Source organism: Papaver somniferum, chromosome 6 (genome assembly GCF_003573695.1).
Source record: "Papaver somniferum cultivar HN1 chromosome 6, ASM357369v1, whole genome shotgun sequence".
Classification (NCBI taxonomy): Eukaryota; Viridiplantae; Streptophyta; class Magnoliopsida; order Ranunculales; family Papaveraceae; genus Papaver; species Papaver somniferum.
The window spans coordinates 41,546,269-41,563,133 of record NC_039363.1 but is presented as its reverse complement, the minus strand read 5'-3'; the positions used below and the strand labels follow the sequence as shown (position 1 = coordinate 41,563,133).

Genomic DNA, 16,865 nt, shown 5'->3' with positions numbered 1-16,865 from the left:
ACTCGAGCCATCATCACTTCTAACAACCAAGACCTACCTTTCTAGACACTTATATTATCATCTCCTAATCGTTTCATCTCACAGGAACCCTAGGTTAGGAGTTGATGAAATAGGTGAGGTTAGAGGATAAATCGAAGGCATGGGTAGCATCAGCAGACGAGAATGAAGCATGGCTGAGAGCTATCAATCGTTTTCAGAGATTGGGTAAGGATTTTTTGTAAAACCCTAATTTCATAATTTGGGGATAAATTGGGGAAATTGGTTGTATGTCCAATTGGAAGCATGGGTCACGAATTAGGGTGGTTATCAGTGTGTTAGGTGAGGGAATTGTGAGTTTAATTAAACTTTTTAGCAAACCCTAATTTTGCTGATTTGGGGGAATTTTGGGGTTTCAACTGTATGTATAAATATGGGTCTTTGGATGTTATTTAGGGCATGCCTGGGCTAGCCAGTGCTTCACCCAAGAGGACTGGAATAGCCAGTGCCTCAAGGGTTAGTTCTTAGTTTAAATTGTTTTGTAAATTTCAGTTCATTTTAGAATTTAATTTCAGTTCAAGTTTAGTTCAATGTTTTAAACAATTTCAATTCCATTGTCATTTAATTTCATTATGTTCTAACTCCATTTGCTAGGGGTTAGATGATACTCTTGAATTGTAAGCTAGGATAGTCCTTGTTCATGTCACTGTTCTTGTAGTGCTGAAACTAAGTAGGATTGATAATTGGCTAGTTGAGTGAATGCACCTGTGATCAGCTGTGTTGTAAGAAGACAGCTGATTCTAGGGGTGTAAGAGTGAGAGTAGCTAAGGATTCATTCCATTTGAAGGACTGTGCTTAATTGAAGTAGGGAAGTTAGTAAACTTAGTGATCAAATGCACCTGTGATTGAGTGTGCTGTAAGAAGACACTCGATGCTAGGGGTGAACTAGAGAACTTAGGGGATTAACCTTCCACTAATGCGGATTGCTAGATAACTGGTTGAGCAAACAAGCCTGTGATTAGCTGTACTGTGAGAAGACAGTTGATGCTAGGGGTAATTAAGTTAGTAAGATTAGTTAAATCATCCATAATCTTCCCTGAGATGAAACAAGAACATGATTTGATTAGGATCTGCCTTAGTTTAGGATCAAGATGTGGATTCAAAAGCCCTACCATGTTCCTGTTTACTTGCTTTACATGCTACTGTTTTTCAGTTCTGTCACTGCCCTTGGCTCACAGCCTTGGTTTGTTTGTCTTTGTTTCACTGTTTCTTATTCACTACCACTGATTTTTCTTGTTAACTGTCACTTGCTTCATCACTTCAACTATACACCCTAGTCTCTGTGGTTCTACCCTGCCTTGCACACTCACTACAACAGACCCTGTGCACTTGCAGGTATCAGTTTGTGACTCTTTTAGAGAGCCACCATAGGTCAATGTAACCTTCGAGGTCAATTATTTGCTTTTGCTTCTCCGCCTTCTTCTTTTTTCCTTTTCCACCTTTCCCTTTTCCCCTTTTAGGCTTAGGAGTTGTCTCACCACTTCGAAGTTTATACGTCTTAAACTTTTGACTTTCTTCTTTCTTCACCCGTTTGACAAGAGAACTGACCTGCTCTTGTTGTGGTTCTGATGGTTTTGCATCTTTTGATTGTTCCTCTGATTTGGTTTCCTCTTCCTCTTCAGTTTACGTTTCAACTACATCCACATTATACATTTTGTTCAACCCTTGCAGTATTCCATCTTTTCTTGTAGTGTCAGAACAATCCTCTTCTATTTCTTGTGTTGGCGTACGATCTACCTCAAACATTATTGCATCGAAACTCGGTCTGGTGCATGTTTCCTCATAACCATATTCATTTGGTTTTATTGCTTTAAGTGGAGGAGTATCAAACACAACCTCTTCCCCGATGTTCTTCTCATCATTTTTCTCAACAGATTGATTCTTCTCTTCTTCTATTCCAGCAAATGTTACAATGTTTTCGACCACAGTATTGAGCTGCTCTAAATCATCGGCTTGGTTTTCGACCACTGAATTGAACTGCTCTAAATTATCAGCTTTCTTTAAATTTCTTCCTGCAGCAAAGCCGTTTTTCCAACTGTCCATATGTATGGTAGATTTCGGTTCTTCATTCAACTTCATTGCACTCTCAAAATCCTTCTGCCAAAACTTTTCTTGAGTTCCCATTGTATCTTGAGTTCCCAAAGTACTTGGAGTTTCATCTGACAACGACTTGTTCATTTCTTGAGTGTCTTCATTGTTCACAACCACTGTATCTTCGACTTCCATGTTTATTCTCACTTCATTCCCATCTGTTGCTTGATCATTTCCTGCAGAGTTCGTTTCATGTTCATTTCCTTTTCCATATGTTTCTGCATCTTGTTTCTCTCATTATCCAAATTATCAAATTCCTTCCATGAATCATCTAGAATATGTGTTTTCCTTGATTCCTGAAAAATCCCTTCCGCTTATTGCCATTCATTTATGTTCTTGTCAATCTCAGCAAGTCGCTCCGCTTCTCCATCTTGCAACTGTATCTTCTCTTTGTTTCTCTTATACAAATTTCTCAAGAATATCGTGCCGTTGACGAACAGTTTACTTTGAGCCTTTCCCATGTAATGAATTTCTTCCTTCTCGCACACAAGAAGCACGTTTTCTTCCTCTAGTTCGTCTAACTTGAGCTTCTTTTCTTCTAGTTGTCTTGCAGGTGCCGATAGGTCAATTAAATAGTTCTCATCAGAAGAAAATGGATCAACACAATCTTGATGAAACTGCGAAGCATTATCAACACAAATCAAATTTTTGTAGACGTTAAAACTGGATCAACAATGGTTGTTTACCCCATTCATTTGGATAAACTCTCATTGTTGATCCACAAAAAAACTGACACTAAAAATGGATCAACATTGGTTGTTTACCCCATTCACATGGATAAACTCCCATTGTTTATCCATATAAAACTGACACTAAAAATGGATCAACAGTGGTTGTTTACCCCATTCACTTGGATCAACTCCCATTGTTTATCCATATAAAACTGACACTGAAACTGGATCAATAGTGGTTATTTACCCCATTCACATGGATCAACTCCCACTGTTTATCCACAAAGAAACTGGTACATTTGTAATAGTAAAGATAAATATAGTAAAAAAAAATTACTAATCGATCTTCGTCTTTGAAACTTTCTTGCCAAAATCACTTATAAGCTTCTTGCACAATTCGTACTGGTCCCATCGTAGGAATCTCAGAGTTGCATTTTCGAAACTCTTCCTTTTGCTGCACTGCAGAATATAAACAACAATGTTAGTTTTATCCAACAATATGCATTTCACTATCTACAACAATAAACATTTTAAACGTTTTTTCTTACCATTAGGAGAGTTGTGCAGCCAGCGACGGTTACATGTTCCTCTTTCCTTTCCGCCAACTTTGAAATCAAGTGTTCTACAACGTGATCTGGCCATGACACTTTTTCCATCAGTAAAATATGAGGCAACAATTTCTTTAGGAAGCTCGTAGTTCCAGTATTTGGGAATAAGAAAATTGTACACAACCACATAGTAAAAACTCTCACAAAATGTTCCGGATCAGACTCATCTTCTGCTGCCATTTTCAGTTTCCGTACAACTTCCGCCTTCGTTATTGGATCTGGACATTCTGCCGGCATTTCTGGTCTGAACTTTTTATTCAAGAAATCGCTGTAGTCAAGTCCTTTCTTTGGTTTCAGTTGCTTCTGCAGTTCTTTACTCTTTATAACCCTTCTCACCTTGAATATCAAAGCGAAATCTCTTGGTTTGAGTCTGCACTCTTCTGATTCTCCAAATTTGAACGTAGAGTTTTCTTTATTGAATACACTCGTCAGCAGCTGCATTGGAAGATTCATCTTCTTCAACCATTTAACACTTATTTGGTTTATGTATGTTACATAGAATGGGCTGATTATCTCCCAGAACACACACTCCTTTAGTGCTTCCGCAAGTATCAATTTCTTCTTATTACCTCCCTCTTCTACTTCAAACTTTTTGCATAGAAAATTCCCCATGTCTGCCAATGGTTGGAGACTTATTTTGAATTTCGTTTCTTTTGCTCTTGACTTGCCTGCATACATGAAACTCAAATCATTTTCATTTTCAATATTTAAACAACATATTTTATAAACCTGCACAAGTATTCAAATCGATGTTTTTACCTTTGAGCTCTTTATCTGGTTTGCCCTTTTTTGCTACTTCTTCTTGCTATTCCTCTTCTTCCGACGACGACTCTTGATCATCTTCACCTGATTGTTCTTTCTCTTCTTCATCTGATTCTGATTCCGTTTCTTCTGAATCTTCCTCAGTTGTCTTCCTGAGTTTCAACTTTAACTTTTGTTGTGCTTCTTTGTTTGTACTGTTGCTCTTCCTCTTTCTTGTTCTTTGCATTTCCTTTGATGACTTTCTTCTGTTTTTCCTTTTCAGCTTCTTTTTCCTCTTCTTCCAGCTCTTCATCATCATCTTCATCTGATTCTTCTTTTCCTTCTTCTTCGGATTCTGATTCCGACTCTTCTGGTTTTTCCTCAACTGTCTTCTTGTGTTTCACCTTTCTTTGTGTTTCTTCATTTGCAGTCTTGTTCTTCCTCTTTTTTGTTGCCTCTTTTTCAACTGTCATTTTATTATTCTTCGCATTTCGTTTTGTTTCTTTAGGTTGCTTACTCTCTTGCGAGACAATTTGACCTTCATTCTCCTTACTTATTCTTGGTGATCTCCTAAACATTGTGTCTTCTCAACCTGAGTTCAAAAATTATTATAATTATCATATTAGAAAACAACATAACTACCAATTATTTCATTTCTATGGATCAACTACTGTTGTTTATCCACTGAAATGGATAAACATCTATTGTTTACCCTATTTTTATTTGGATCAACTGCTTTTGTTTATCCCCTGAATTGGATGAACTTCTAATGTTGATCCATTTTACTTTGTATCAAGTACTGTTGTTGATACAAAAATCATTTAGAAACACATATTCACTCACTAACAGTACAACAAATATGCATACAATGGGTCAACTTCTATTGTTTTCCAACTTTTATTTGGATCAACTGGTATTGTTTATCCCCTAAATTGGATCAACTGTTATTGTTTGTCCAATTTGCAAAATATCTTAAACTCCTTCAGAAACACATTTTCACCCATCAATACCCACCAATAGTAGATCGAATTTGCAAAATCATTACATTAACAAAATCAAGACTAAAACATACATGCATCAATTCCATATATACTTTTCACGAGGGGGCGTAGCCCCCGAGTGATGTGCGACGTTATACATTATGTAGCTTAGGGTAGTTTAGACTGCTTTTCTTATTGGTTTAACTACCTCTTATTGGATCAACTGTGGTATTTTACACAGATTTATTGGATCAACTGTGATTGTTTACTCAAAAACATCACTGAGTTGGATAAACTTCTATTGTTTATCCAATTTTTTATTTGGATCAAGTGCTATTGCTTATCTCCTAAATTGGATCAACTGTTATTGTTTATCCAATGATCAAGTACAGTTGTTGATACAAAAATTTCTAAAACTCATCCAGAAACACATTTTCACCCATCAATACCCATCAACAGTAGATCGAAATTGAATCTGAGCAAAACAATACTAAAAGTTTGAAGAGAAATATCAATTTTCAACATAACTAGCATATATAACCTACACAGATTTCATTTCCTTCCACAAATATCCTAAGAACACTAACCAAAACTCAAACTCAAAAATAACTAGACAAGACCAAAATCAAACCTAATCAGTAATTTTCATTGTGAAAATCAACCAAATACAAACATATAATCATTACATTAACAAAATCAATACTAAAACATACATGCATCAATTAGATCTGAAATCAAAATTAGTTTTTACCTGTTTGATTTTTACATCAAAATAACCAAATCATGCTTATTTTAGTCACACAGAGAATTTCTGATTTGATGAAATTTAATAAAAATCTAACCAAAAATTAAAACTAACAAAACAAGACCAAAATCAAAATCGTTTTTACCTGTTCGCTGCTCTCTGTTGACTAGATTTTGTTCGCTGCTTTCTTTGAAACCAAATGAGACGTAATGAAACTTTATTAGATTTATGTTCGTTGATTTTTTGTTGATGAAAGATTTACGGTTTTCTTCAACTTTCAGTTTTTGTTCTTCATCATATACTACTGGATTTTGAGTAATTGGTTTATCTTCAATAACGGCTAGTGTATTTAATGGTCGATTATGAGCAACGGCTAGTTGATACTCATCGTTTTTCATTTTTTTTCTTTCTGGTTTTCAGTTTTTAGATCTGAAAATAGGAGTGATGGAGGAAACGAGGCAGAGAGAGTGCGTGAGAGTAGGTGAGAGAAGAAACCGGCGCAACTGAAATTAATGTGTCGGTTTTGTTATAACTTGTAACTTATATCGAGGGCATTTTAGTAATCTGATAAATCCTGATTTTAATTCCTGAAATTAGTAGGGATTATTTATTTTGGGAAAGGATATATTTGTTAGGTTTGAAAAGGAAGGACATAGAATTAATATATACGGGTTATTTGGTTTTTGGTACTTATATTTTGACCAACATTAGTGTTTGGTCTAACTTTTGTCCAAGTTAGTGCTTGGTATTTGGAAATGACGTTGACCCGCGCTGACTAACCAATTTGATGACGTGGTTCTTTTTCCGTGAATTAATTAGTTAATTACCAAAAATTAAATAACTTTGCCAACAATGACAAACCATGTCCTTAACAGAGTTTCCCATCTAACACGTGTACGTGCAATATCAGTCTCTACTCGATGAATGGCTAAGATTGAATCTACCCGATCTATATAAACGAAAAAGATGTTTGCCCTAATTTCATTAGTGATTTTTTTTACCCGCCACAATCAGAGAGAAGAGCGAAGAAAATGTTAGGAGAGATTCAGATCGTGATTGAATCTAGGTTAATCGAGTGTTATGTTAGGTTTTATTACTCTCTTTTAGTTATTGAAGACCTATTTGGAAGATTTTGGTGAAAAGAACTTCTTGTCTACCTATGCAATCAATTACAATGGTAAGTGTTATGATTTGTGTACGATTTTGTATGTTTTATGCATTAGATTCATTATTTTTGATATGATTCGATCCTATTAGAGTAATTTAAGTGTCAGGTTTTGTCTGATTTCTTTCCTTTTTCGATTTCATAAAGTTAGTTTTTTTTAATTTGGGGATTTTTGGAATTGGGTGTTTTTTAAGACTTTAAAGGGGAAATAAAACGTGGGGTTTGTTTGTTTGTTTAATAGTTACTTTGTCGGATTTTTTGTTGTTTTCCACACAGAGAAGTGGTTCTTTGATTAAAGTATACAGTGAAGTGGTCCTTTGATTAAAGTATGCAATGTATTAACTTGTAGTGTGATGTTGATGTGCAGAAATGGATGGGTCTGAACTGCCTAAATATTATCCAACTAAAGATGGTTATTTGGTAGGGACTAGTATGACCAAAAAGGATTCTCATTTAAATGCAAAAAGGCCTGATTTTTTGGCTGAGGAGGAACTAGATTGGTTGTCACAGTTACACAAGTATGACAAGCCAAATAGTACCAAAGGTATTGAAGAGGAAACTGTTGTAAGTCAGGTGGATGATTTAAATGTCAATGTAAATGTGACAGTGAATGTGAATTCAGAAGGTGGGTCAAGTAGTTGTGTAAATGAAGTTAGGAAAGGTGTTAAAGAGGTGGGTGGCAGTACAAGAAAGGTTAGGAAAGGTGTTAAAGAGGTGGGTGGTCGTACAAGAAAGGTTAGTAAAGTTGTTAAAGAGGGTGGTGGTACAAGAAGAGATAGCAAAACTTTTAATGAAGTTGGGTCAAGTAGTTGTGTAAATGGTTCAGGTAGAAGTGTTAGTGAACCATCAAGTGGATCATATGTTGATGTGGATTTGAGATCAGTTACTCAAGTAGAGGAAGCTGCTGTGGAACCAACTAAGAAAAAGGTCCTCAATATCAACAAGTGTAATCCTGAAAAGAAGTATATATCAGCTGGTGAGTCAGAGTCATATGAAGAACAAGATCTAATAGAAGTTCCACAGGAGAACTCCACTGAGAAAGAGGATGACATGGTTGAGCAGTTAGCAAGTGTGATTAAGAAGAGTGCAGAGTATCATGACTATGTGGAGAAAACAGGAAGAGTCTATGAAGAGGAAGAGTTGAAGACTTGGAAGAGTGATACTACTATTCTGGACAAGATGTTTGTTGGGCAGGAATGGGCTTCATGCCAAGAATGCAGGGATTACATAAAGGATCAAAATATATTTCACAATTTTGACATTGTCCAGGTCAAGAATACTGAAATTCAACAACAATATAAATGCAAGGACCCAAACTGTAAATGGAATGTATATTGCTCAAGAATTTGGGATAAAGTTACATTTAGGTGCAAGAAAGGTGATTTTGAGCATACTTGTAAAACCACTCATGGAATCAACAATCCCTTGGCCAAAGCAAGGTAATTGTGTTTACAAATGTTGTTTAAGTTATGATTTTTTATGTTCAACATTACTTTAGGTATCTAATGTGTGTGTGAACTGTTTTGTGTTTGTAGGTGAGTATTCAGGATTATGTTAGATGCCTTTAAAGCTCATCCTAACTATAAACCAAAGGATTTCAAGTCTGAAGTGAAGAGGGTGCACTTTGTAGAGATCTCTTATTGGACTGCTTGGCATATGTGTATGGAAAGATTTTTTGGCAACTATGAAGAAAGTTATGCTTTAAGTCCTGAATGTTGTGAGCAAATACTGAAGAGGAATGATGGTAGTATTGCTAGATGTGCAACAGATGAAGCTGGTAAGTTCAAGCATCTCTGTATAGCGTATAAATGTTCTCTAGAAGGGTTTAGACTTGGTTGTAGACCTATTCTAGGTTTAGATGGTTGTTTTCTGAAAGGGAAGTATGGAGGTGTTTGCTTAAGCATTATGTCATTAGATGCAAACAATGGATTATTTCCAATTGCTATATTCATATGTAGAAAGGAAAACAACAAGAATTGGACTGAGTTTCTTAGGATTGTTGCCCCATATTTGAAACTACATCCAAGAGCACTTACATTCATATCAGACAGGGAGAAGGGACTCATATCAGTTGTTGACACAAACTTTGCTGATGTGAATCATTACCATAGGTATTTTTTTAGACATATGTACAAGAACATGAAAAGATATCACCCTGGAAAGAATCTAGAAGCACTTGCATGGAATGCAACAAGGTCATATGTGAAGGAAGATCATGATATATAAATGAAGAAGAAGATGGATGTAAGACCAGAAGTAGTGGCTTATTTACAGAGATAAGATTCTGCACAGTGGGCAAGGGATTTCTTTGATACTTCATCAAGCTGTGAACACATAACTTCAAACTTTTGTGAAGCTTTTAATGCATGGATATTGGATATAAGAGGTCTACCTGTTTTTAAGTTTCTTGAGAAGTATCACCTGATGGTGACAAGGTTGATGTTTGATAGGAGACTACAAGGTGAGAGTTATCCTGATGGAGGTGTGGTCCCAAGGGCAGAAGAGATTTATAATATGAACAGGCAAAAGCAACATCATTTGAAAGGGTCCCTACTAGCAAAGATGTGTGGACAATCCTTGATCACAGGAATGGATGTTCTTGGGTTGTTGATTTGCCTAAGCATCAATGTTCTTGTAGATTTTGGGATGTCACTGGGATTCCTTGTGAACATGCAATCAATGCTTCATTTTTCAACAGAAATGCTGACTGGAAAGAGTAAGTTGTTTCATGTTTGTCTTTAATTTATTATTTTTATGAAATTTTATGTTTAACAACTTTATGTATAATCAATATTGTTGTTGTTTTCTTCTTGTTTTGTAGGTATGTTGATGAATATCATCATGTGGACAAGTACAAAACCACATATGCTGGAATGGTTGGTCCAATGGACAATGTATGTAAATGGAAGTCATTGGATGAAATTCAACATAAAGTAAAACCTCCACCATATGAGAGGCAGAAAGGCAGACCAAGGACTGAAAGGAGAAGAGATGCAGACGAAGCTAGAGGTGGAAATAGACAGAGAAAGCAGTGTAAATTATGTTTGGAATTTGGGCACAACAAGAGGGGAAAGGCTGAATTTGAAGCTGCCCAAGGTGGTGAACTTTAATATTTTTTTTGTCTTTAACTTTGTCTTTATCTTTTTGGAAATCTTTATCTTTGTCTTGTTTTGACTAACTTTAATGATATTCTTTGTTTGCAGGTGGTGAACCACAAGTGATGAGGAATCCAGCTATGGATTTTGTAGAGTATCTAAATGAACAACAGAATAGTGGAAGAGGAGGTGGGAGTGGAGGTGGCAGGACAGGTGGGAGAGGAGATGGCATAAGAGGTGGAAGGACAGATGGCACAGGAGGTGGAAGGACAGTTGGCATAAGAGGTGGCAGAGGAGGTGGTAGGACAGGTGGTAGAGGAGGTGGCATAAGAGGTGGAAGGACAGATGGCAGAGGGGGTGGAAGGACAGTTGACAGAAGAGGTGGAAGGACAGGTGGCAGAGGAGGTGGCAGGACATGAGGTAGAGGAGGTGGCAGGACAGGTGGTAGAGGAGCTGAATACTTTCTCTTTGGGGATGTAACTGAACCAACTGCACCAGCACCAACTGCACCATCAACAACTGCACCAGCTGCACCATCTGCACCAGCACAGGCTGCACCATCAACAACTGCACCAGCTGCACCATCTGCACCAGTTTGGGTCCCTCCTGGAAGATCTTTCGGAAGAGGTGGTTGGACTCCAGGTACTAGAGGTGGGGGTAGAGGTGGAAGGAGGGGTTCGCCGTTTGGTGTTCATAAAAAGAGAGGGCGCATATTTGGTATAGGTTTTCTATATGAGGATGCAGTTCCAAGGACTCGAAGGGCTCAGGTAATCCTGCAAATTGACACTGTACTTCTATTTTTCAAGTGTTAGGTTAGTTAATACCTTCAAGTGTTAATCCCTGCAAACTTTCTGGTATTTTCTTATTAGACTGCACCAGCTGTTGTTGTGCTGCAAGAACCCATTCCTGATGCTTTCCAAGAACCAGTTCCTTTTGCTGTGCAACACCCATATGTAGTTGCAGTGCCTACTAGAGGTTTAGATGGTTGTTTTATGACAGGAAACTTTGGTGGTAGTAGTACTAGAGGTGGTGGTGCTAGAACCAGAGGTGGTGGTGCACAACAGAAAAGGAGAAGACTAACTCTTGAGCCCGTGCTTCCTGAGCCACTACTACCTGAACCAGAACCTGAGTCGGAGCATGAGGTTGAACCTGTATTGCCTTCACCACCAAGAAGGAGCAGAAGGATCCAAAGGGCTATAGGTAATGCCCTCAATGGAATCACTATTGATCTTACTGAAGAATGATCATTTATGTTTTAAGTCCACATTTTCACTATTTTGAACAACATATGCAGTTGCTTGCTTTATGAACTACTACTATATGACGGTATCTAGGTTTTCATCTTTATGAACAATTAGACCTAAGTTTCTAAACTTGTTTGGAACCTCAACTGTTATTGCTTAATGAACATACTATTAACAGTTTCAAAGTTTTTATCTTTATAAACTATGTGTGTATGAATGGATTGTTGTTGTATAAGTTAGTGTTGTTTGTTAGTTTAGGAACAATATAAAAAAAAATTACTTAGATTAGCATATCATAGGTATTACAACTAGCTGGGTTCATACATCTCCCACCACTTTCTTATATTCTTAAAGAAACTTAACCTTCTTACATGTTTGACATAAGTAGTACTTGTTGCCAATAGATTCAGGTTTTTTGGATGTCAGCAGCTTCATCTTACCATCACAACATGGATCTGTGCATGGTAAGAGGTTGATTTTGCAGTTATAAGCCATGTGATCAGCATTCCCACATGAGTAGCAGTAGAACTGTTTTTCTTTCAGCCATTTGTATTCATCATTCAGAGGTGGTGGAATAGGTGGTGGAATTCCTTTGAGTGATGCTACATAAGCATCTAACCAGATGAAAACTCCACAATAGTTGCACTTCACATAAGGTTGGAAACCGTTTTTGCCTTTTACAGCTTTTCTGAGAAATAGGTACCCATTGCAGTTGGTTAGAGTGCATTTTGTGCCTTCCAGGGACAATCTCGAGAAACATGACCATCAGAAATACATAAATGACACTTTTTAGTTAATGATGAGCTAGAGCCCTCCATTATGTATGCTTCTGAGTGAAGAAATGTAGGTGCAGAAGATTGTTGACGCTGAAGATAAGAATTTGCAGGTTCAGGAGAAGAAAAACGTGAAAGGTGGTAGAAAATAGTGTGAGAAAATGTGCTTTTATAGGTAATGACCAAACGGTCATATTTTTTGAAAAAATAAAAATCAGGCTGTTAGATGTAGTGAATCTGGACCGTACAATAAAACTGTAGTCATGTGACTTTTTAAGAAAATCACGTGTTGACGGAGCTGTTAACGGCGTTAAGTAGTTATTATTATTTTAAAATTAAAAATAAATACTAAACAGAAGTCAAGATTTAGTTAGTCTGCGCGGGTCAACGTCATCTACAAGTACCAAGCACTAACTTGGACAAAAGTTAGACCAAACACTAATGTTGGTCAAAATATAAGTACCAAAAACCAAATAACCCTTAATATACCCTAAAAAAATATAATTAGCAGAAGAAAGCCATATAAACATCTCGCCATTAGCAGAAGAAAGCCATATAAACATTTCGCCATCATAAAGTCATCGTAGTAACAATACAACATACAATTCAAGATTTTGCAGTACCTTGACATATAGGTCACTTAAAATTGCTTCACAAATCTTCTATCCTGTGACCAAGTTCAGGGTGGTGGTCCAAGAGTGTTTTTAGGTGCACTTATCCATGGGCTATCAGCAACCGCAAACCTCCATAGTGCATTCACATGCTCTGGTGAAGCATATGCGATGCCAACACGTGGACCAATTAGTATCTTTTCTGGCTCAGGACCATCAAGAACTTCTAAGCCACCTACCAACCACCATTAGTCGTCATGAGTACCGATTATCCAATTTGGCCATCCCATCTTTAATAGTGAACTCAGTGGAAGTAAATAAAAAGAATGATATATCCTAGACACAGTGTAGTCTTATGGTGTGTCCTGACAATTTTTTAAATAGATAGAGACATACCCCCTTGTAGTCTTAAATTTTATTACCTTAATGATAAACCTAAGCTATATTCTGTTTTTTCATAATTGTTAAAATAGCTGCCGTCTCCTTGTCATGTATAAGTGTTCCATTGGTCAACTTCATCTGACCAACAACCAGTGACAAAACTCAGTAAAAGAGTCCAGACTAGCAGATGCCTCTCTAGTATAGTGGTAAAAGTCATTGGGTGTCCATACCAACAACCAGAGTTTGAAACACGACAGCACCTTAATTCCCGCGACAGATTAGAAAAAAAACGTGAAGTGCTAAAGACAGATAGAATATATCACCAGGAGTGTAAAGTGGATGGCTTGACCAATCAGTTGAAATTCCAAGCGCTTGACCAATCTAATAAGTGAGATCAGACACGTGATGAGAAGGCGGAAGCGACCATAATTGTTATCAAACCAACAAATGTGAGGTACATAATACGTAGACAATCATCTAAGATAACATTTTCTGAAATATCTGCAACTAATCAATATGCGAAGCAAGATCATTCAACTAAATATTTAAGCCGTAGTACAATTGTGGTATCACACTAGAAAAACAGTCATGATTTACTTAATCCTGTTTGCATCTAGCTGATCAATCTTATCAATATTAACGCCCCAGAATAATAATGCCGACTGCAAAGCGCTTCCAAATGCACCACAAATATGGAATTTTTCCAGTATTATTAGTTCCTTTGTGTTATTCAAATGGTATAGATAAAAAAAATTTGTCTGACGGAACTTAAGTGGAAGATGTGGGTAAGAGCATTAAACCTTATTTTAACTATCTTTAGTCTTTAATGTAACCACGAGGCTAAAATGTGGTAACCTAACTTTACTGAGTTACCAGCTTCATAAATTACAGTATCAATGATAGCCAACATATGGATTGTACCTAATCAACAGTAAATTATTCAACACTCGGACACGAATAGATGGTAAACGAAAGAAAGATGAAGAAACTGACCTTACCAGGCCCTGCAAGGAGAACAGGCTTTTCAGTCTTCTGCCCACGACGTAGCTGAATGGTCTCTAAACCTGTAATTTGACATATTGACATCAGAAGAGTGACCTTTCACAAGTCATGGTGTTTCTTACTTCAATGGTAGACAAAGATAAATTCTCTGATCCAGGTAACACTTATGAGAAATGAGCAAACCTTGTGATAATTGAAAAGGTTAGGTGCTGATAACAAAGTATACCGTAAAAGGCTGGACATAGTGAATGTTAATGGTTTTAGTATATTAAATGGAAATTAATGACCAATATAGCTGTTATACCTGCGTATGGTAAGGTTTAAATGCTAAAAAAAACCTCCAGTAAGAATATGCTTGCACATTTTACCAGTGATGCATACGAATGAGACCGGTTAATATGATGATATAGCTTAAAACAATAGTTATAGATGCATTATCTTATACTCTAATATAATAAAGCTTTAATGTTTTCTAGATAAACAGTTTTGTACAACAAACTTTAATAGGAGAACAGAAGAAATGTCACATTCTCCATTATCCATCTGTTATTAAAGTATATAAGTATATAGATGTGAACATTTCTCAATGATGAAACCTCTTGGATGATCAAGGACTGCTAAAGAATTAGACTCACCAGACATTTCTAGAATACAAGTACATTTTTTTTTGTGTCCCACAAACCAATCTTATGTTGGGACATAACATACTACCTAATGAAGGTTTACACACTCCGATCTGTATCGTCGTAAATACATGTTCCTAGTTCACATGGTTTTTCATTTTTTTGGAAAGAACATATCCTGTATTGGTTGTACATCAGGTGTCCAATTACAACACCTAGACCATGGTATGGTATCCAAGCTGGCCTCCTTTACGTTCTTATCTTTTGTTATTGATGCCTTTATGTCTACTTCTAGTTGCAACAGAATCCTTCACTTTCTTTAGAATATGATATATAACCATATTCTCAATGAAAAGTTTCTATGTGAGAAAACATAACCATATAATGGTAATATCAGCTTCAGCTTCAGGGTTAACAAGTACTAGCTTAAGAATTAAATTAACATACGATCCACAACCCTGTTTTCCAAGTAAATGACTTTCCTATGTACGGACAATATGTACTTCAGATTCTTGCTGTCACACCACTTACCGAAACAGCAGCGATGCAATTTATATAGAAAAAATTGGTACTTCACAAGCAAAGTATTTTGCACAACATTCTTATGGTTGATAAGTGAAATTGCAGACTGCATCCAAAATTAAGTGAAACAGCTAGTACATTTCGTATCACCAAATAATGGGAAAAACAACATAAAGCCTAGTAAAGCTATGAAAATATCTTAGTTGAAACTGAAAAGCACAAAAAAGAAAATTACCACAAACAGGAGCACAAGAACGTATTAGTACAGCAGCACCCACTCCTTCTTTGTCTGCAACAATGTTAAGCATTGTATGGAGACCATAGCACAAATACACATAGGCGTGTCCTCCAGGTCCAAACTAATGGCAAAAGTAATCGACCAAATCAATAACCACAGAGAGCATATTATATACATCATTAAGATTTTTGATTAATATGTTTTTGCATCAAGCAGTATATCAAGGGGTTTGCCAGTATACAATGCCATTTGAAAAAACTGATCAAAAGCCGAGAAATTAGATCTTACAACTGGGGCTGTTCTTGGTGTAAGTCCGAAACGACCATGGCAAGCTGAATCATTTGGCCTATAAGCCTCTACCTATAATTAACACTAACCCATTCTAAATTAGGGTTTTGTGGTAACATAAATAACTGAAAAACGAAACTAAAAGACCAAACAAAAACAACTTAAAGATTTTGGGATTCATTACCTCTGTAATCTGAAGAACAACATCATCTCGGCGGAGGAACTTACCTAATAAACGTGGGGCAAGATCAAGAGCATCAATCTGAAAGAAATCTTGACTTAAGATTGCATATTTTTCAAAAGAGATGAGTGATGATGATGATGTGGGAATTTGGGGTTTTAAATTACTATTTGCCCTAATTAGTGATGAAGAGGGTTTGATTGAAGATGATAAAGTCATTGAAGTTGTTGCTGTGATATCTTGTTCATTATTACTGTTTGTGAGTTTTATATAAAGTGATTTTTTGGGTTTAATTGATCGTTTAAATCTATGAGATCTCTTCATTTCATGACGATTTCAGCGTCGTTCTATCCTCTATAACTGTAATAGGTTTTTCAACCTTTAACAACTGGTAATAAACAATGAGTTGTGGAGCGAGTCAACTGGTAACAACTGGTAATAACAAATGGTTGGACTACGATCCTAGAAACCATTCTTCTCCGATTTATCGGTTTTAATTGGTCCGGTGTACCAACTCTTTCTCTTGTTGGAACACTAGGGTTTGTACTAATTCTAGTATCATTTGATGATGTACCTAATCTTCTCCACGTAATTTGATTGCTTTTAATGAATATGGAATTAAGAATAAAAAAAAAGGAGTCAAGTGAACGCGATTTGGCGGGAGATGTATGCCATACGAGTAGTCGCCCGACTGAGGGATTTGGTCTCACGCGGGGAACGCCTCGGGCAGTCGGCTAGAGCGGCATTTGGTGCAGTTGCATGTTAGTATGTAGTTACATTCCCATAAGAAAAAAAAGAACAAATATGTAGTTACATCTATGTATTAGAAATTTAGAATTGGCTTCTCGGCCCATAATGGAGTAGCATATT

The 16,865-nt window shown here is 36.6% G+C and overlaps 1 protein-coding gene across 2 annotated transcripts; it reads right to left on the bottom strand.

The window, feature by feature from the left end:
- Nucleotides 1-12,608: 12,608 nt before the first annotated feature.
- Nucleotides 12,609-16,532, bottom strand: LOC113287388 (DNA-3-methyladenine glycosylase-like). Of its 2 annotated transcripts, XM_026536127.1 has the most exons (6): nt 15,999-16,526; nt 15,815-15,886; nt 15,524-15,647; nt 14,135-14,205; nt 13,465-13,522; nt 12,609-12,995 (listed from the first exon to the last, which is right to left on the bottom strand). In XM_026536127.1, exons 1-6 carry the CDS (start codon nt 16,317-16,319, stop codon nt 12,829-12,831), a joined length of 813 nt encoding a protein of 270 aa, XP_026391912.1. In that variant the 5' UTR covers nt 16,320-16,526; the 3' UTR covers nt 12,609-12,828. The 2 variants fall into 2 exon arrangements, with proteins under 2 accessions (XP_026391912.1, XP_026391913.1); XM_026536128.1 differs by lacking the exon at nt 15,815-15,886 and having other exon boundaries at nt 15,999-16,532.
- Nucleotides 16,533-16,865: the final 333 nt, after the last annotated feature.

Excerpts from the sequence above, each read along its gene's own strand:
- LOC113287388 (XM_026536127.1), bottom strand. The coding sequence starts at position 16,319 with ATGAAGAGATCTCATAGATTTAAACGATCAATTAAACCCAAAAAATCA. Across the intron at positions 15,887-15,998 it reads TTGTTCTTCAGATTACAGAG|GTAGAGGCTTATAGGCCAAA; the intron begins GTAATGAATCCC and ends TGTTAATTATAG. Across the intron at positions 15,648-15,814 it reads CACCAAGAACAGCCCCAGTT|TTTGGACCTGGAGGACACGC; the intron begins GTAAGATCTAAT and ends TTTTGCCATTAG.